At 40.1% G+C, this 22,278-nt stretch overlaps 1 protein-coding gene across 1 annotated transcript; it reads right to left on the reverse strand.

The window, feature by feature from the left end:
* Nucleotides 1–725: 725 nt before the first annotated feature.
* Nucleotides 726–22,048, reverse strand: LOC311049253 (3'-5' exoribonuclease HELZ2-like). Its single transcript, XM_084062768.1, has 20 exons — nt 21,931–22,048; nt 15,982–17,484; nt 15,097–15,280; nt 14,787–14,894; nt 14,166–14,680; nt 13,448–14,071; nt 12,363–13,161; nt 12,134–12,209; nt 8,546–11,939; nt 8,256–8,341; nt 7,278–7,415; nt 7,031–7,186; nt 6,740–6,884; nt 6,508–6,624; nt 6,222–6,414; nt 5,142–5,288; nt 4,772–4,981; nt 4,466–4,616; nt 3,088–3,255; nt 726–1,707 (listed from the first exon to the last, which is right to left on the reverse strand). Exons 2-20 carry the CDS (start codon nt 17,352–17,354, stop codon nt 1,592–1,594), a joined length of 8,700 nt encoding a protein of 2,899 aa, XP_083918894.1. The 5' UTR covers nt 17,355–17,484; nt 21,931–22,048; the 3' UTR covers nt 726–1,591.
* Between the last annotated feature and the right edge of the window lie 230 nt (nt 22,049–22,278).

The raw sequence follows: 22,278 nt of genomic DNA on the forward strand, positions 1-22,278 counted from the left end.
CAAGCAACCACAACCAGTAAACCATTTAAAGGGACAGTGCAGTATTATCATTAACTTTATAATTATTCATTTTATATCCTATTCACATATTTCATGAGCAATATGTGTGATGGTTATACATTTATTACACAATTAATCCTTAATCATAATAATAATTTCTTTATGTTTGAGGCGTGACATTTGACTGAACGAATCAGAATCAACTGTATTGTCACATCACATGATCACAGGGTGTAAAAGAGTGGATGAAATTATTGTAACTTGTAACAGTTACCAGTACAATTACATTTTATATGTACAGTATATGTATGACTAATTTTGAAATTGTGAAATCCAGTGGTATTTTATAATAAAACAAGACATAAAAGGGCTACATTATACTGCACTTTTTAAGTGAATTAATTAATTAATTAATATCAAAAAACGAAAGTAAACACAAAAAAAAAATTAGTTGGCATATGTTTGCTCAGTAAACCATGTTTTTTAATTCTTGTTGGCACATGTAGTATTAACATGATAATGCTGTATTAATAACCTTTCTTTCTGGTTATTAATAATAAACCCATCATACTGTCCAAAGGACGTGAAATAGTGTATTTTTGAGAAAGGGATGTCAAACTAATTTGTCAACATAATGTAATATGACTTACTGCAATTGATCACACACTAGAATATATAATGAAAATCACACAATGCAGTGAAAATAAAGCAATATAACATTCATAAAAGATTATTAGAACAAACACATTTATTTGAAATTCCTGAGATCAAAGGGTTTTCTCTGTTGGGACAGAGGCTCACAAAGTTATACATCTCAGATAGTGGTCTGTTCTCCTGAGAGTGGTGAGGGTTTATCATACAAGTGTGATAAACAACAAAATTGGAGATGGATTTCTATAACCCCAAAAGGACATATTTACAGGTGGGTGTTGGCCTGAGTTATGCTCTGAGTCTGATGCAAGAGGTTGCAGTGGACTAGCCTCAGAGAGAGGTCAGAGTGTTACGTTAAATCAAACACAGGATGTCTGGTTAATTGCTTGGTGTTGAAGAGAGAGAAGGTAAAAATGATATGTGAGAGTCCATCTGTCCTTAAGTGGGATAGATATACGTAAATAATATATCAATATAGATTTTTATGGTGTGCATGCTTGTGAGTGTCTGGGAATGCTACACATAAATATAATACATGCAATCTTTGGCTGAACATAGCTTCTGTACGTACTGTAAAAGCTTTATATAAAAAGTACATCTTTTCTCAATTCTTACAAAAATGTATGAAGATCAAGGTAAATTACAATGCAAAAGACAATTTCACAGTGGCAGTAATATCAAAATCATGGATGATAAATATGTTACTAAAATATTTAAAACAATTGTGCTGGTCATCATGGCAGTGTGCTTGGACCGAGTTCTGCTACAGTGCAGTAGCAGATCACATTATACCTGATTTATACTTGGATGCATTCGGTGCGCAACAGCGGCACGCAACCAAGTAAGTATTAGCATCCAGCTTGTTTTCTCCAACAAATGTGGAACAAAAACCACAATAGAAGACTTCAAGCAATCATTGTTAGACCACAAAGAAATCAATCTATCTGGCTACCCTTCGCACAGAAATGTTTTCAGCTTTTGTGACAGAGTTATTCGCTGTGTAGTGCTTTAGGAGTTGTCTCCAAGCTGGACTGCAGTTCAATAATTCCTGGTTTCCTTTTAGGGAAGAGAAAAGAAAAAAAAAGAACATAAAGAAAAATACTCAAAATGATGGGCCCTTCACACAGAACACAGATAGGCAGCAACATTACAGTTACGGTCAACGCAAGCAGAGAGCTAGAAAATACATTTTGGCAGCCACCTTTTTTTTATAGTATCATCGTGAAGGGCCCATAATACATGCATGTGTGTGAGTGAGGATGTGAAGGATATAGATAACAGTGGGAGTTTTTGTGCTCAAAATAAGAAGTCAGGTGTTTTTGAGATTGACAGGTGTCGCGGAGTCACAGTAGCCCTGTTGACCACCTCAAGGCAAAACACTGCATATGGGCAATACCCAGGCTTCTATCTTTGTATGCAAGATAATTATTAAGATGGATCTTCCAAATGTCCAAATGCAGGACCTTAGCGTAGGAGTCAGGAGGTCGCCCGGCTCACGGACGCAATAATATTTCTTTTTTTTAAATAATTTTTATCCCACGATTTTGTAACCCACATTTTTTCACCCAGTGCCAATTGCCTATGTAATCCTGGGCACTACCTACCCTCTGCCAGCCTAGGGAGAGCCCAAGCTGAAGCTCATGCCTCCTTCAATGCATGAGGAGCAAGCAGGCCGCTTCTTATCACCCGACAGGGGGGAGTTTCCCTGGTTGGACATAGCGCGTGGAAGGAACACGTTATTCCAACCAGTTCCCTTCTCCTCCATCAGGCGCCCCGGCTGACCAGGGGGAGGGAGTATAGTGACCAGGATTACTACATGTTTTTGTGAGGGTATTAACTACCCTAGGAGACACGGGGAGAACATGCAAACTCCACACAGAGTAGGCCCTTTCGCCAACCCCACCTAGGGTATGGGCACCGATGACGTGGAGGAGAGAACACGCCCCCAGCGCCCACAGCGTCCCTGGCGGGAATCGAACCCAGGACCTTCTAGCTGTGAGGCGACAGCGCTACCGACTGCGCCACCGTGCCCCTCGCAATAATATTTCTAACAGCGAATAATAAATTGTTTAAATTGTGGCGATTTAGATGTAACTCGGTTTAATTTCATGTTTAATTTCAGTTTTCATATACTCCATCGTGCAACAGTGTTCATTGCTTGATAAAAAGAACAAATCTACAATATATCAACATGTTGCATTGTGATGTGATGATAGCTTATACATTCTTCTTTTTGGGGTTGAAAACTGTACAACAAAGTATGTAGGGCTTAAGTGGTTAACTCTTATCTATAGGGAGCCTAGTAAGGATGGGCTTATGCAATAGTAAAGTTATGACTGTGACACGGAGAGGTTCACTGTATTACGCAGTAGTAAACTAGAAATGCATTGTAGTAAACTTGTAATACACTGTAGTACACTAGTAATAATATCTTACCAACAATGCACAGTCCTTCTTTGGCCCTGGTGATGCCTACGTTGATCTGGTTGGGGTCACCCACAAAGCCCACCTGTTTGGACAGCCAGGCTCTGTCTGGCTCTCTTTCAATCTCCACAGAGGGCAGAGAGCGCACAGTGGATATGATGACATATCTCCATTCACTGCCTGGAAGACACAATATTATACAGCAGTTTCATAACAGTTCATTATTATACTTTCACTGACAATGTTGTGAAATGGACTGTCTGCCACTTTCTTTACATGCGCAGCAGCAAAAAAAGACGGACACATTTCCGTCGGCTGGCCTTCGTCAGTGCATCAAGCTGAAGTGACATTATAGAGCTGGCTGGCTGATAATAATCATTAAGACGCTAATGCTGTGTCTCATCATCACTGAATCGCAATCAATTGCAAAACACATAACAACAGTTAACAACAGTTAACTTTTTTTACAAAGAGACAAGTACACAAATTCACGTCTTTTGATGCTGCTGTTTTATTAAATAAAGACATTTAATTTTGACTGTGAGTGCGGATGTTTTCTTTGTTGTTTAGACTAGAGTCTCTGACGTGCACATGCTGTGAGGGCAGGGGTCTATAACTTAATCTTTGCTTCAACTCACATCAACCTTGTATGCTTGGTGTAAACGAGGAGTCCAACATACCCATGTATTGGACACATCTGACCACAACGGCAATGTGTGGTCATGTCATCTTACAATGTCCCAATAACCCCGCCCACAATCAGACAGGTTGTGAAATCATCAGTGCTGATTAGAATAAATATTTTCAATCGCTTTGCATCTTGTCTCCGGAGCCAAGTCTCTTGTCTTGGTTATCACAGAGTTATCTCACCGAAGTGGTTAATTAGTTAAATCTCCATTACAGTTCCATAAAACAAACTGAGATGGCATACAGTATATGCAAAACGTAATTCAAACTGTGTAGACTGCCCACTGTGGCTTTGCCCCATATTCTCTGGCCAACTGTGTGACAGAAGATTAGCTTGAGTTAACTCTATGTTGGCTAATAAAATGTTTCGATAGACTAAGTAAGTCTTGCCGAGCCATGTGGCCCACAGGGCAGGAGCCTATCTCCTGTTTCTGCAGCGTGATGTACAAGTAGTACACCCCCTGGACATGACGCTAGCGTCCCATTTTTATAGTCTTTGGTATGACCCGGCCAGAGAATCGAACCCCGACTTCCCAATCTCAGGGCGGCACTCTAACCACAAGACTACTGAGCTGGTCCATATGACTAAGGGAGATTAGGAATTTCAAAGCCATACAGTTTGTTTATGGAAGAAAAAAATAAATGAATGATTCAACTGCTGGATAGAGAAAGGTTAGTAGCTGGTACAAAGTTATACAGTCACCTTGACTCTTTGTAATGGTGGTAACAGTGATTTTGTCCATTTTCTTCAGACAATCTTTGATTTCTGACACTTGGGCATTGTAGGGAGACAGAATCACAATACTTTGTTGTTCTATATGGGATTTCTCAACCAGTTCTTTAGCAAACTTTACCTGTGCAAAAACAAAAAAAAGCAAAAGTTAATAAGACATAAAAGATAATGTGAGTAACAAACTTATCTTTCTCCAAGCAAATTTATAACATTCAGCCATGGGAATATAGTTTAACACTGAATAATACTGAAACAAAAGGTGGTTTAATACCATACCACTATATCTCTCTCTTCCAAGTTGGCTTTGGAGTTCTCATTGCCCTTTGCTGTGCGCACAACCTGACTGATCTCATCTCCTCGAACGTCTCCAAAAATGATTGACTTTGGCTTTTGGTCAACTAAGAAGACACTGTTTGGCCGCTTCACGTCCGTTTGCAGACGTCCCTCATAATATTCCTTGGATGGGAATTTGCATATGTCTTCATGCTATGAAGGTGCATAATTCACAGTCATTGACTAGAATACTTTTACTTAGTTAACAATATTAATATTATGATATTAATCGTCCATCTCACAGAATAAAGCAAAAAGACCTACAATAATAATATACTTTAGATATGATACTGTATATAGGACATGGTCTCACCATTCTGTATTGGGTGTCCAGCATCACTGCCCTAGTCTTGTAGAGGGTAAAGTAACGCTCAAACAGGGATTTAGACATCCCTAACTTCCTGACATGCACATTGTTGACAATGGGTCGCAGCTGTTTGTGGTCACCAAGCAAAACAATCTAAAGGGATAAAGTACAGTAGTTATTATTGAATCAAGCACCACATCTGAATGACATCCAAAAAGACTGCTCATGCACATTAAAGCCCACATACAGCATAAGGGTTTAATGGTGCATTAATGTGACAATCAACTCTCAGTCACCTAAATATACTCTACATTCAGACCTCAAGCAACCTCAAGGAAACTAAAACCTAATTTATACTTTATACAACAGTTATTTGATAATAATAACAGATTTTCAACTAAAATCAGCTATTTTCGGCAAGTAACAATGTCCTTGAATGAAGTGTACAATATACATGTATGAGGCTTTAGCCTAATTTAATCAGTCATCAACAGCCAGTCTCATTCTAGTGTTTTTATGTCCTGCTTATTGCCAACTGGTAATCATTTAGGCTTAAATCAGGCAGTAGTGTGGCAACACTGTTGGTAGGTTCTGAATTCAGAGTATGACATGCAAATTGGAAGTGTTTATTAGAAAAACTGCATTATGTTGTGTAATTAAACACTACTGGCCCTATTTTGGGGAAACTGGTGTGAAGTGCAGTCAATTGCACGGCCACTATACAGTATATCTATGCAGACACAAAGTGGTCACTGTCACTGAGCAGGAGGGGTAAAACATGCCACTTTACCTCCAGAAACGGTGACTTTGCACTTCCACTGCAAGCCTCACACCAATCTACCACCAGCCCCAAAGCATGCCCTATATTTCTATTATTTTTATATCTTAGTACTTGTTCGTATAACAAACAACAAATCTTGCACATGCTCATAGACATACTGAAGAACCATGATGAGGTCAACAGTCATTTGTAAAATCGACCCAGACACTGTTGGAATGAAAGCAATATTGATGAAAAGCAATAAAAATAATAACCAGGTCCAGATAGAAATATCAGAATATTTACACTACAATAGTTCAACACACCTTTTCCGGCTTGTTGCAGACTAATGGAATTAGGGCCTGCGGTTCAGTGGCCATTGCACATTCATCAATGAGTATCTGCCGAGCACTGACTGTGCTTTTCAAGCTGGGGGTGGAAGCTGCTGTACATGTGCACAGTATAATATCATGTCGTTCAAGCTCATACTTCCGAGCTTTACTGAGAAGCTTTGTGTATCTACAAGGGAAAGAATCCATTCTGTTATACGGTGGTCAACAGAAAAATAAGAATTTCCCAAATAAATAAGTGAAACAGTGTATGTGAGCTTACTCTTTCACTTCTCCGTCAGTCAGCTCTGGTCCCTTTTTTATTCTGTGGTCAAATGCTTTTATCTCCTCTGAATGAGGGTTTTCTTTCTCACGTATGCGATGATGCAGTGTGATGCTCCTAAAAAGAATCAATTGAAGGAAAATACAAATTAATGTGAATTATGGATCCAAAATGAATTCAAAATGTTATATGAAAATTAATAGCATAAACTTGAATACTGTGGTTACTATACCTGAGTTCCGGCTTGGAGCACTCTTGGCGAAGTGACCTGGGAGAGAACTTGAGCGTGCAACCTGGATAAGGGTAGTCCAGCATCTCCACTTGTTGGCTGTAGACTCTGAGGGGCTTCAGAGCATCGCCAAACCTCAACAGGTACTCTACACATCAAACATTCAAAGACGTATGTATGTAGTATTCACTGCATTCATTAAGAGTGAATGCAATGCACTTACTGTAAACAATATGATTAATTGAAACTAAACAAATACTGGAGAAATGACAGTGTTAACACAAAGTAACTTACCTGCAACAACATCAACAGACTTGTTGGAAGGACCACAGTAGAGAATCACTTCTTTCTTCTTGCTGTCCTTCGGGTCAACGTCTTTCCTGTTAGTCCTGGAGTTCAGCTCAAAGAACCAGTACACAATGTATACTCCCACCACTGTCTTTCCAGTGCCTAAAAAATATAATTATAATATGTAGACAGTTTTAAATAACTGAAATTAATCCTGAGGCATCAGGGTATGCAGCATAATCTTACATGTTACCTGGTGGTCCTTGTATAAGTGTGAAGTTGTTGTTGAGAGCTTTTTCTACAGCATCACATTGGGTCTTGTTCAACTGTGGCAGTCCTTTTGGTGGTTCTTTTTTCATCAGCTGCCAGCGGTTGATGGCGCATGGTGTCGCTTTCAAACAAAATGTAAGAAACATTAAAACTTGTGAGGTGAATTGTCTGTGTGAGAGGAAAAATAACCTATGGCTTCCTCCTGATCAGGTAACTGGTCTCGGATTAGATTAATCTAGGTTTTGGAGCTAAACTAAATAGTGCATGGCATATTGTTTCCCTGCCGGTCTCGGCTGATTACTGGCCTCTAATGTCAGTTTGGTGGCACTCTAGAGACAATGAACGAGGAACTATGTTGGATGATGGATGCTTTTCCATTAACACCAACTGTGACCACACTCTAATTCTACTTTGTACCATTTTGTCCATTTATGACAATATTGATTCGGAAAGTGTCTAATATTTAATTCTGGACAATGTGATACCTGTTACATATCGTTGCTGTCGGGCAGAAACGTCCTGTCTCCATATTTCAACTTGTTATGTTGTTTCGTAAATTAATGGCCCACTTCGTCATACTACAGTGTCGCAGAAAAGTAGCAAAAATAGCCGATCTACAAGCTCACAACCCGTCGCTTCGCAATGCTATGCGTTGTGAGCTTGTAGATCGGCAAAAATACTTTTCAATTAAAAGTATTAACAAGGCTACAGTTATGACTAAATAATAACTACCCTTTTTTTCCTCCATTTTCTGGAAAGTAACGGTTTCAGACACATATGCCGGACAGCAATGATATGTTTCTGACTTTCTGTGATATTGAACCCTATACAGCAAGTGTGTATCTGCTCTGTTTAAAGGGGAGGTTGTTGTGCCTGGGAAAAAAATATCTATTTGTTTTGATTTGGTATGAATTTCTAAAATGATGTAACTTTTGACTACTGTCCAAACAAATATGCTTACCTTCTTTTGGAATGTGATGTCCAAGAGCTAGCTTCTTGACAAGGTCACACGCAGAGGGAACGTTGATGACAGCTTCTTCTTTTCGTCTAAAAATAGATCAATAATCAAATTTGTATATTAGAATTTGAAGTAGGTTTAGTTTAGTATACTCTGCTATTCAAAATATATTGTCACAGTTGCCACAATGATTAAGTGAACTGGATTAAATGTATAAATCACATAAAATGTTGTACAGATAGCATTAAATAATATTGAGCTGGTAAGATAACCATTTTACAATTCACACTCACATGTCTGGTAGCAGCTTTGGCACCAGTTCAACTGTGAAATCAGTTTCTTTCTGAAAAACACACTTTGGAATGTTGGCCATTGGCAAATGATTGACATAGAAGTCCACTTTCTTTGCTTTGTTATTGGAGCACTCAATGTCTTCCATTTTGCATGCGACACCATGGGCCACCCATGTGAAATCGCCCGGGTCCACCTCTACAGTGTGGTCAAGAGTTGCAGTCAATGGCAAACCTCTTTTCCGTATGCAAAGGAAGCATTTTGCAAGATTGAATTCAATGGCCCATTTATCAATGCATGCGAGGGGTAGGACAAAGCTTCCTTTTAGACTGTCATCCTGCTCTTGACAGAAGTTTACCACCAAGTCCTCAATGACTATGCTGTCACTTTCACCCACTGCAGTGGCAGCAGACTCCATCTCACACATAGGTTTCCAGACCCGTCTATATTCATCAGCGTCCCTATAAGAAGACCTGGATGGACGGCATGCATATCTTGAGAAACATCGGATAGGGTCATGGGCATGATCCACACAAATCTCAAACTTCGGTTTGATGAACACTAGCTGAACAGTGGGTGTGTGTTGTCCTCTTTTTATCTCTGATGTCATTTGGACCTGAAGGGTGTTACCTGACGTCAACTGGAAAATAAGCTCTACATAATGTTCTTCTTCTGAGCTGCATAAGCTGGTCTCAATGTTGAGCTTCTCCCCAACATCTAGTTGCTCTGTATCAGCACTCTGTATGAGTGACCTAGCTACAATCCAATTTTCTTTGGCAATTGCTTCAACAATGGCTTTCCAGGTTGATAGAGGAATCTTAGTGCAAGGACTGCGGTTTTGAAGCCATTTCACTTCATTGTGGATTTGCTTGATGGTGGATTTGCTGGCAGAATAGATTCGTCTTCTCCACTTAAGAGTTGTACCATTTCTTTCATGACATGGTTGCTCCTCCAGTTGTAAATCTCTGTACATAATCGGTAAGCTGTCTGGAAATATGCTCTTGTCAAAAGGAAATGACACCCTGAAACTCTCTTGTTCTGGGTCTGTGCTAACAACAAATGCTACCTTTGAGACATTTTGTTTCTTCATGTTCACTGCAAAGGAGATCATCTCAGCCTTTTGTTCATACTGCTTTGCGGTCTTGATGCTCTCTTCAAAATGTGGACACAAAATGTCAATATCTCTTGTAGAGTAGGGGACTGGAGCACCACATAAATGTGTGTGCAAAAGCCTCTGCAAGATGATGTCAATGAATCGCCTTAACGGTGAGGAGGCTCGTGTGTAAGAATCTAATTCCATCAAATAGTGCCCAACTTGTGCTTTTGGCAATGAGTTTGAAGAACGTATAATGTAAGATTTCCCAAGGCACTTTCGGAACTGAGATACTGCTGGTAGAAGCTTAGGGTGGATGTCATCTGCCGCAATTAGATAAACTAGATTATCTAGGTCACTCTCAGCAGCTGACTGAATTTCATGCCACACTTCTGTTAGGACACGGAAACCTTCTTCCCCTGGGACTTCTTGGTCACAGTTCAGCACTCTGTGCTTCAAATGAAAAGATAATGGTATGACATGTCCATACATCTCCTTCAGCTCTTCAACCTTTTCAGGATTTGGTGGTGCCTGACATCGAAGGGGTGTGCAATTTTCAGTTTCTAGTGCATGGATCAAAACGTGAGATGTCCATCTGTTGAACAACACACTTAGCTCCTCAATCATCATATGGGCTCTCCTCTTCCCAGGTAATTGATGATCATCAGGACGAGCATAAGCCCAGTCTTTAAGTCTAGCTCTTCTTTGGGCTTTTGCAAAACGATAAGCCATTGCCACACAGTCTTCTACTGTATCAAACTTGGGTTCCCTCCCAGATCTTTCCTTGATAATGTCCTCTGCCACGTCATAAGACAGTTGTTGATCTGAGTTGATTAGAGAGAGCTGGAATGTTGGCTCTCCAACGATCTCATCTGTTGCCTTTTTTACTCTTGATATTATCGAAATAACTCTGCGATTGTGACCTGGCAGAAGACTCCTCTTTCTGTTGAAGGATTCTGGAAACATAGAGATGGGCTCTCTCCCTGGGCGGTAATATGTGGCACCACAACGTTTTGCTTCTCTGTCTAATGCATCCCCTGGACTCACAAAGCTAGCCACATCTGTAATATGAACTCCGATTTCATAGTGGTCATCATCAAATTCCTTGACGCTGATGGCATCATCCAACACTTTGGCTTTGCCCGAATCAACAGTGAATGTCATAACCTTGTGTAAGTCTTCTCTTCTTGTGCAAGTGTGATCAGTTTCTGATCTGGGATCTTCAGCATCTGAATATTCGGTGGGAGATTCAACTCTGAATTCAAGATCTAAAATCCTCAGCCCATCATCCAAAGTTTTTCCAATTGGAAGAACATCTATGACTTTCCCCCGTGGGAATAAACAATGTTCTTTCCAGCAAACCACCTCCACCACAAACACATACCTCTGTTTGTCCTCTTCACGAACACTCTTTTCAATGTTCCACTGTGTGTTACTATGGTCCCAAACTGGGATGATATTGCGATCCTTCTTGCTAACCAATATGCATAGTTTGGGAGCATTTCTATCTAGTGGTATCATCATCTTTCTGATGAATTTTTCCTCAGGTTTCGTGTTTTTCCTTGTTTTGCTGTGATCTTCATCCTCAAGTGTGCACACAAATACACGGGATGATTCAGCCATCTTGGTGTCCCCAACAACCTTATTCAGTGTAATGCCGTCACAGAATGTTCTCTGTAACACCACTTCATCTCCATGAAAGGTCTTGCCGAAGTTCCGCCTGCCTTTCAGGCTTACACGTTTGTTGGGGTTGTCAAATGGTATGACATAACCTGTGTCAAACGACTCCATAACCAACCGTCCCCGGACAAACATATTTGGTTGACTTATACATAGCTCACTAAGGTTATCTTTCTCAGCATATTTTATATTGTATGTAGGCTCATCTTTTTTCAGAGGCTCAAATTTGTCTGAACTGCATTCTGTTTCCATTGCGGCAATGTCATCTTCCAGCTGTTGAAGAATTGCATCTGTGTGAATGGCGCTATCATCTGGCTGTTCAAATCGTTGGAACTTGGAAATTTCATTGATATCTCTTTCAAAGAAATCTTTGGTGAGGTGGTTTGGTTCAACACTTTCTTTGTTTATGCAGTGGTCTATGTAGTTCTTCCAGATTCTTGAGCACTTTCCAAAGGTGCAGAGGGCAGCAGCATCTCCAACCACAAACACTTGGGACTGAGCCCTGGTCATGGCTGTGTTTAAAACACGAGGATCATTGAAGAGCTGAACACCAGGTAAGTAAGATGATTTTAAGCTTTCACGTGTTTGAACAGCTGTGATTATAACGGCCCTGAATTGTTTTCCTGTAGACAAAATAAAGACACATTTCAGAATAAGGAAAATTACATTAAATCAGATATTAATACCATCATCAATACATTTGAATTCTATATTTTATATGAATAAGCAAGAATCCATTCAATCGTTATTAATTAGTTATCTTATAAAGATACAATTTAATCAATTCTAGGAACACCTAAGGCTAAACTAAAATCACCTTGCACATTTGCGATGTTCTCAACTTTGACTCCAACAAGGTGTCTTTTCCAGAGCTCTTTCCTGATTTGTTGAACCTATGAAAAATCCACCAAAAACACAGAACAGGCTGATGGTAAGAAAAGTGTTACAACTGTGTTTTCCCTGCTCATTATTATAAATGATAAACGTATAGCCATTATTCCAACGATAACAAGGGTCAACAATAAAAACAAAGTGTCGTACTTTACCTGACATCCCTCTGATAGAACACAGATAGAGCTGTGGTCCTTGTTTCCCCATACAGATGGCCAATGTTTCAGAATATCTTGTACTATTTCAACAACTTTTGCGACCTCTGCAGTATTGTACCATGACATAGAATCTTTGTCCATGTGGCACTCTCCTCTTACATGATAGAACTTCAGGGAGTGGCCATCTGGATGCACTGGAACTTTTCCAACAGCCTTGATAGCGTCATTCTTGCCAACATAGAACTGAGTGGATACAAAGTCCACTATTTCTTTGGTTGAGCGATAATTTGCGTTGAAAATGATTCTGCTTCTCATGGCAGCATCACTCCTTTGTCCTTGATAGAAGTGAAACAGACGATTCAGAAGTGTGTGATTGGAACGCTGGTGGTCCTCCACTGAGAAGAGCTTGGGTCCCATCTGCATGTGATCTCCGGCTAGAACAACTCTGGTGTTTGGCCCAGCCAGACCAAGAGGCATCAGGGCTTCACATTCCAGCATCTGGGAGGCCTCATCAATCAGAATGTGGGTGAAGTAGCCACTAGGCAGCTTTAGGTCATGAAAGTGTTGTGCCATTGAAGTAGTTGTTACCACGATTCTGTGGCGATCCAGGACAGCCTTTGTGGGAGGTAGAAAATATTGTCCATCTTTTGAGAGATGGCAATATTTCAGAGTGACTGCATCGGTAGCATACAAAGAATTGCCATATTTGTTTGCCTTTATTCGAATTGGCTTTAATCCACGGTGTCCTTGCTTGATGAAAGGATGGAAGTGATCTTTAACATAGAGATCTGCAGAACTAAAAGGAACGGTTGCCACTGTTAAAATGTTGCTGTCAAAACAATAATTACAAGCAGTAATTTCAAACTGTATTAACAGACATATAAATGAATAACCATGACAATTAGTACTGGGAATGTAATACTTCAAGCTTTATGTAAGGTGTTATAATGAACTTGTATTAAAAGCTTTACATCCATGAACTATGGATAAAAGGTGGTTAAGGATCAAATTAACTGGTGCAGAGCATGGTTTTCAGAAAACAACATCTGCCTAGGATCGACATTCTGAATATGTATAACTACCTGTTGGTGTGCGTGCAGATCAGCACTCTGACATCAGGTTGCTGAGAGAGCTCTATGGCTGCAGTAGCAAGTGTGAATGTTTTTCCAGTTCCAAATGGTCCATAGATAAGAAGTGGTGCCACACTTTTTCCCAGATCTGAATCGCCTATGATGAAATTGATTGCAGCCTGCTGCTTGGCATTCACCTTGTCAGAGCTAGTGTCATTCACAGGAACTCCACATTCTTTGAAGTCTGGCAGCACTCTCTTTGTATCTGGTAGGAGATCTACAGCTTTGTGCATCTTGCAGAACAACAGACGGTTCAGCTGAAATTGCACCTCCATCTGACGTGTTTCATTGTGTCTGAGGTCCAGCTCTGAGCAGCATCTTTCGGAGAGTAGTAAGTGCATTTTGTTCTCAGTCATAGTATCTCGTACAACGATGGCTTGATAAACCTTGGACTTGTTCCCAGCTGAAGACAATGGTGCTATGAGAGCTGACTGGACACTTCGTCTCAGTACCAATCCCTCTGGGGTGTCTGGTGTGAGCTTACAAGTAACCGAGACAGTGCAGTACAGTTCTCCACGAGGAGCCTTCCTATCTTGAAGAGCGTCTGAAATAATTGCTTCTCCACAAAAATTGAGTCTAAAGTAAAGAAAAAGAATATGCACTTGTTTTAGATAATGCTTATATATTAAAGACATTTTGAAAGGACAAGATTCATTGATAATCATACTACCTTGAGACAACTTCTTCCTCTGCCCTTTCCTCATCATACAGGAAGTGGTGCATTCTCTCCTTGTAGTTTTCGTGACTCAGTGGTGTTTGGTTGATGTTGGAGGGTTTGTAGAGAAAACTAATCTGAGGAGGCTTGTACTCCTTTAACAGCTCTTCCTGATCTTCTGTTCTGTTTATACATGGGATGATGACTTGGTTTCCCCGATGCCAGCGTTCAAGACTTTGAGAGGACGTACCACGGTTCACAGGTGGTTCTTCGATGCCATCCGGCGTTGGCTGTCCGACCCTAACCTTGAGCTTTTGCAGCAGCACTGGTCTCATGTCAAAATCCAGCACCAACCACTGTTCGTACAGGCCTGGGTTAAGGGCCTCAAAGGACACAGTGATGTCATAGGTCATGTCTGCCTTTCTGAACTGTTCACCTGAGGCATAGGTGCAGGGCATGGAACTGATTTCTCCAAGAGAGAATGAAGCTCCTGGCTCCTGTTTCAGCAGCGCCACATGCACAAGTAGCCTCTGTACATAAACAAAAATGTAGTTAGCTAACACAACAAAGATGTTTGTTTTTTTTGTTGTTGTTTTTTACTTATTTTAAACTTATAGAAATGTGGCTAAAATATACCTCTGTGTTGACATGAAAGTTCCAGTGCAAGCTTGCATTTGCCTGCTCACAGTCCACATATAACTCTTCATCACACATAACACTGACGTCATCAACTTGGTCAGACATCTGTTAAATTATTCCAATAATGTATTTCCATTAATGACGTTTAATATTTTGAAAATATCTTTGAAAATACATGCAATGGTTATAATCAATCAATCAATCAATCCATCAATCTATCAATCTATCAATCTATCGTATCTATATAAACAATGTACTATTACTGTATATACTGTATCGGACAAAAACATCTGGGACTCTTACTTACAACATATACTTCATTGCTGCTGTTTCTGTACTCCTCTAAGAGCTTTTCGCCATAGGGCATGAAGCCTTGAGCTTCAATGTTAAGCCTTATCTCTTGTTGTTCTTTGGCTCGCATCAGCCACTCCTCCAGTTCCTCCACAGAATGGGCTTTTAGACAGCTGTTTCCATACTCACAAGTGTCTGGCCTTGAAAGAGAAGTAGAAGCATAATTAAATACTGTATACTGTAACTGTACAGACAGAGTGAAAGGCCAAATATGGCCCCAAAATGTCAATATGTCCCAAATCAGAGGATAGAGGGGAAATAATCACTCGCAGTATGTTTTATGGAAATCATGTGACTATTTGAAGTTAATTCATTGGCATACACACTAAACAAAAATAAACACTAAACTTAAAGGTGCAATTGATCGATTGATTGACGTGTTTAATGAAAAAAGCTGTATACAGTATGCCAAAAACATATTTGCACTCATCATAAATTTTGACAGATGTGTATAAACATGTTTTATGTTATCCTGTCATCCTTTTGACTCAAAAGTAACTTGGGAACGTAAATTCATACACTAATGACTACACACTAAGTGCCATTATTTTTACGAGAATGGAACCCTGCACTGAGAATTTAACGAGAAAGGAACCCCCAATACCCCCACACACACACACACACACACACACACACACACACACACACACACACACACACACACACACACACACACACACACACACACACACACACACACACACACACACACACACACACACACACACACACACACACACACACACTGAAGACATAAGTTGTTTCATTGCATGTTCAGGAATAAAGCATATCAGTGGATGGATGTGCATCAAACATTCAAAGGTGAACAGAGCACTTTTACCTGTCACATATGGAAAACTGCTCCCTGTTGCAGTGGGGAGGGGGGCGACATCCCCACTTGATGGTGGTATCTTCAGATATCATCTGGGCATGCTCCAAGGAGGCACAGTGCTTCAGGAAGCTCTCCTGAGAGGACAGGACCAGGAGGCAGGCTTTGCAGTAGATGGCCACCTGGCTGGGCTCAACCTTTCTGTCTTGGCTCAGCAGAAGGAGCTCTGCACGAACGAGAGACCCACTTTCTTCTGCCTTCCACACAGCCAACTCTACCTCGCTATGGGCACAGTGGCACTGGGACGCCCCATGCCAACAGGGCATGCCGTGCTGGACGTGGCTACAGTATTCATATCTGCAGTTTGGGGGAAGAGGGCGCACCTGGCTGTACACTTCCTTACCCTGATTGTGTGTTATGTGATGGACTAAAACTGGGTTCCAGGCATGCATGGCATCCGATGAGCAAGTGCTGTTTGAGCTCTTAGCTGTCATTTTTGGTGGACTGCCTAGAAAACAATATTGACAGAGCTCAAGAAATTCACCTGAAAACTCTTTAAGTATGTTTTCAGCTATGATCTCTGGCTGCATGACATTTGTTTCAGATTCAGTGACAAGTCTAATTAACTCAGCAGTATCTATGCTTTTGTCTTTTTCGAAGTTCCAAACTGTGGCCTCCTCCATACTTCTAGCAAATGTACAATTCCCCCCATGATTTGTGCAACCAGAGCCTTCCTCAAAATATATGCATACTTGATAAAGGCTTCTTTTACTATTAAGTGATGGCCGCCGGGGTGAAACAGGTCTCCATAGGTTGGAGCCTTTGGCTTTGGCTAAAAGCAGGTCTTTACCGCAACAGTGACTAACTGACTGAAGAGAGTAGGTTATTTCCTTCTCTCGGACAGAACACAAGGAACACACAGCTGTTAAGTCTAAAATTGCTAACAGGTCGCTCAGGGTTTCAGGTTTATCTAGTTTACCAGCGTTTCGCTCAGCTGCAACTTTCTCATTTTGAGCTATAAGCTGGCAGAATGATGTGTGTTTTAATCCCTGAAACTTCTCAAAGTTCCATACTGTGGCTTCCTCATCGCTTCTGGCAAAGGTACATCGGTTCTTGTGTTTTTTACAACCAGAGCCCTCTGAAAAGTACCAGCATACTTCATACAAACGTGGATTTGGAAATGCGGGTCGGCGAGAAATAGGCCTCCATTTGTCACTGGCCTTGGCTTTGCCAATTAGAATATTGTGGGCACACTGGTGGCTGGCAGATTTGAGTAAATATGTAATTTCATTCTCTTTGACTGAGCATTCAGTGCACACAAGCTTAAAGTCATGTGTTGATAAAAGATGTGTTAATTTGGACCCATAAGCCCATGTATTTGCCATTGTGCTATTGGCATACTCGTATCTAATGAATATACCCTAGCTCTGCATAAAACAGGGACTTAGTCATATGGATACAAAAATGAAAATAAGAAGTCTGTCCACGGAAAAGTCCTCCTTAGGTTTCTTTTATCTAAAGGAGACAATAGAAACACACGCACACACACACACACACACACACACACACACACACATACACACACACACACACACACACACACACACACACACACACACACACACACACACACACACACACACACACACACACACACACACACACACACACAATTAGAACACATATATTTTCAAGTGATTCAAGTTTGGTTATCTGAATGGACATTTCCTGAAACAAATGGCAGTACATTAGTATAAAATGCCTGTCATTAAAGGGCCCCATAAAGGAATCGAACCGTAGTCTCTGAGCAGGTACTTTACCCCTGCACCACCTGGACATGGCACAGTAATGTTATTAGCCTCAGCTGTATTTACCTGTCAAAATGCATGCAGCAATGGAAAACTCACAAACAGTAATAATAATAATAATAATAACTAGAAAAAGTGCTCCTCGGAGCACAACTCTCCGCCAGAAGACTTGTGTTGGTTCGAAGGTCGCGAAGGTCGCTATCCCTCTTGTATATGTAAGTGTCCTATCCATCCTGTCTGGGTAAGTGTCCTCTTCCGTCCTGTCTGTGTAAGTGTCCTATCCCTCCTGTCCTATCCGTCCTGTCTATGTAAGTGTCATATCCCTCCTGTCTATATAAGTGTCCTATCTGTCCTATCTGTCCAATAAGACAGATAGGAACAATTGGACCGCGACTACCTGACTACTTCCGGTTCGAAGGTCTGGGAGTGAGCTAGTGGCCGGATTTTCGGTATTGGAATCTGGCTTATCACAGTGACACATGTATTTATAGGTCGCTATCCCTCTTGTATATGTAAGTGTCCTATCCAACCTGTCTGGGTAAGTGTCCTCTTCCGTTCTGTCTGTGTGAGTGTCCTATCCCTCCTGTTCCCGTCTTACCTCACTCTGACAGTGGCGGAGACACTGTCAGAGTGATGCCATGTATATATAGGCCCGGTGGCGTCACTAGCCAATCAGATCACAGTATTTCACGTGTCACGTGAGGCTTGACCAATCGGTGTGTCATGTTTAGAAAGTGAAAACGCAGTGATAACAATACTCTCCTGGCGGAGAGTAATAATAATAATTATCATTATTATTATTATTATTATTATTATTGTTACCCTTATTATTATTATTATTATTATTATTATTATTATTATTATTATTATTATTATTACTATCCTATATTAAATTGGCTAATGGGTGGGCAGTCCGGCTGGCTGGCCGGCCGGGGACCACCCAGTCACTATGACATAACCATAGATAGAGGCCGGCCAGCGGCCCATCGATATTACTCAGCATGACCAGTCATTTTCTGAAGGCCACATCCTTGAATGATGCACTTTGAGAACATTTAGTTTTTTTAATCAATCCTTTACAGGAAATCAAGAGATGACTTCATGACCAGGGCAGGAATTTCAGGCAGGCCATGAAGGCCATGTGTGTCGTTGCACCTCAGTTTGGCCTTGTGCCCCTCAAAAAAAATGCCATGCCCTGAGGCCACAATGCCCCAGCTGACTGTACCACTTTCTCCTCTGTCTCTTTCTTGTCAATATGTAGACACCAGTGTCTCTTTCTTGTCAATATGTAGACACCAGTGTCTCTTTCTTGTCATGTAGACACCAGAGTCCTCATCTTTAAACCAATCCAGTAACTTTGATTGGTGCAGGGCTGAGCATGGATCAGATTGTAAATACCATAATTTATTTATTTTACTGCAGATAGACTACATATAAAAGTATAACATAAAAATCATCCTTAACCCTTAAATTAAATTAATTATTTCAATGGACTAAAATCTTGTTTTATTTTGTGGCCATCCTGCCCTGGAATTTGGCCCTTGTGCCCTCAAAAAATGGACAACACCAAAGGCCAAGTGGCCTTGCCCCTAAAATGACAAAATTCCAGGCCTGTTCATGACTTTTGGATTTATTAATTTTTTTAAGCCTCTCTTAGCAAAGGCTAAAGCTTATGAGAAAACTTAAATTAATTATTCACAAATGTAAACCTAAAAATCTAACATTCTCTTGAGTATTTAACAATACCTGTTAGCATTTGGGCATGACATGTGTAATGCTATGAAAATACACTGGACAATTTTATCTGTTGATGACACTGGCAAAGAGGTCTTTAACTCGCTTCCACTTTTCTTCATTTTCTAGAGCAAAGAATGTTCGATACATGTACGGTAGACACTAAAAAATACTGTAACCACCAGTGACGGTTGGACAATGCCACTGGTTTCTTTCCTTCCTGAATTGTGCTGCATGTTGTAACTGTATGATGGTCAACACTTTTGCCAGCAGCGTGTCCAAAACATAAATAATACAAAATCTGCTGTGCTGATCCTAAATCAGTTGTTGCAAGACACTTTGCAAATAGCAATCATTCCATTTTGGACTTGGCATTCTGTGGCATTGATATGAAGATTTCTAATCATTGTGGTGGAATTGTGGATCAAATCTTACTCCAATGTTGTGAATGCAGATATATCTTCTGCCTTAAACAACACGCCCTAGTGGCTTAAATTAAGAATTACATACAGTATGTCTCTTTTTATACCAGTGGCATTATATTGTTCTGATGTCTTTATATTGCCTGATCTGCTGGCAATTGGCTTTATGTGTGTTTAATAAGCCATAGATCATTTACTAGACACTCGTCATGCATGTCTCACTTTGCACTGAGGAAAGGCCAAAGTCCATGGACTGAAACATTTTCTCTCTTGTTTGTACAAGGTCTCAAATAGAAACAATTAAAACCCAAACTCTAATCTGAAATCCTTTTTTTGTTCTGTGTGTGATAATACAAATCCTTCATGGTATGGCACTGATAGACAGGAGTCAAGAAGTCCTTCTCAGTGGTCATCTTGATTGATTGATTGATTGATTGATTGATTGATTGATTGATTGATTGATTGATTGATTGATTGAATACTTTATTAACAGTTTGCAAAGACAAGCACAGGGAAGTACAGTTCAATACAAGGTCTGTTAAGAGGATTTTAAACCCAAGAAACCAATTTGGCTTGTTTCCATTGGGGTCCTTTGTACATCAGTTTATTGTCAGACAGATGTTATGTTATATGATGTTTTTGCATTATTGTATACTATTGTTTGTCTTTAAATGTTTTGATGAATTGAATACACATGACTTCTTGGGTTTATCCTTTTAGCATCCTTTTGTATGAAACTGTACCTCTGTGCTTTTCTTGCAAACTGTTAATAAAGTATTCAATCAATCAATCAATCAATCAATCAATCAATCAATTAATCAATCAATCAGTCTGGCACATAGGGGTTTATCCGCTTCACTCACACAAAAGTACTTAACTCAGCCAGTTACACAAGAATATTTGTATTCATCATATCTTGCACAGACACACTCTGACCAGCAGTCAAGCAAATTAAATATTTCAGTTTGATTAATTTTAGTTTTTTAGTTTAGCCAAAATGTAACTACATTGTGTAGTAGGTCTACATCCACTTTCACTGTCTGAAACCATTACTGAACTATCCGGTATGATGCGCTAGATGGCGCCAGAGAACCTTGATGGTGCTAAACCAGTGGTTCTCAAACTGTAGCCCATTACCCAAAAGCCAAAAGAGAAATTTGATGTCTCACCGGTCCGGGACCCCAACTACTGAAAATAGCAGATCTACAAGCTCACAAGATGTTGCTCCGCACTGCGAACTTCTGCTTACATTTTTAATTGTTTTAATTTTATTTTGGAAAATGGTTTGAATTTCTTTTTAATGTAATGAAAAACTTTGAAATAAAAAAAAACATTTTTTTAAAAGAAACAAAAAAAGGGGGAATATTTACCTACTCGCGACCCACAAAAATCGGCCCGCGAAACACAAGGGTCCTGAGCCACTGTTTGTGAAACAGTGTGCTAAACAACCAAAACAACAGCCAAGACCTTACAGTAGAGCAGGCTACATGTTGCAATAGGCTATAATCGTGTCACAATTGTCACTGTGGGCAAATGTTAAGAAAAAAGCTGTTTCTGTAGGCCTACCACCAAACAATGCACAAGAATTTCATTATAATTATTTTTGCTCAGCTCTTACTCGACTTAAAGTAAATTATAGCTTATTTGGTGATGAGGTCAATTTGGGAGGAAGTCAAGTTCACTGGGAACATTAGAATAACCTTTTATGTTGAACTATCACAGGCTGCGATGCGCGGGAGGGTACGGAAGCGCGGAAATTAGGCTACATGATGGAAATTACAAATGACAAATTACACGATGATGGAGTATTAATTATTACATTAAATTAAGTTAACTTAATACTCCATCACACGAGGGTGTTGCTTTGATAAAAAAAATAACTGTTTAAGATGTTTTGTTGTTGTTGTTTTTTACAGGAGAAACACCATTGTTTCTGCAGTGCGCACTTAATAGGCTATACTGTTGCATCATTCATTAGGCTATATATCCACACTCACCTCACTATGGAATCGAGATGTTGTAGAGCCTTTCATTATTTCCCATCCCGACACTTGATAAAAACAGCCATGTCTGAGCAGTTATTATCACATCATCGGTCTAGTCTATAATACTAGAACATTTGCAACTCCCATTTCCTTGAGACACACCCATATTAGTAGTAGGCCTAGCTAAGTTTCGTTTCTGTAATGTGCGTCAGTAACTGTCTGTTATCCAGTGGTGGAAAAAGTATATTCACATTTTTTATTTAAGTACATTAAATATCAATATTGCAATGCAGAAATACTCTGTTACGAGTATATGTCTGGTATTTAGAATTTACTTGAGTAAAAGTACAAAAGTATTGG

This window comes from Gymnoscopelus microlampas (genome assembly GCF_963454915.1).
Source record: "Gymnoscopelus microlampas genome assembly, chromosome: 7".
NCBI lineage: Eukaryota > Metazoa > Chordata > Actinopteri > Myctophiformes > Myctophidae > Gymnoscopelus > Gymnoscopelus microlampas.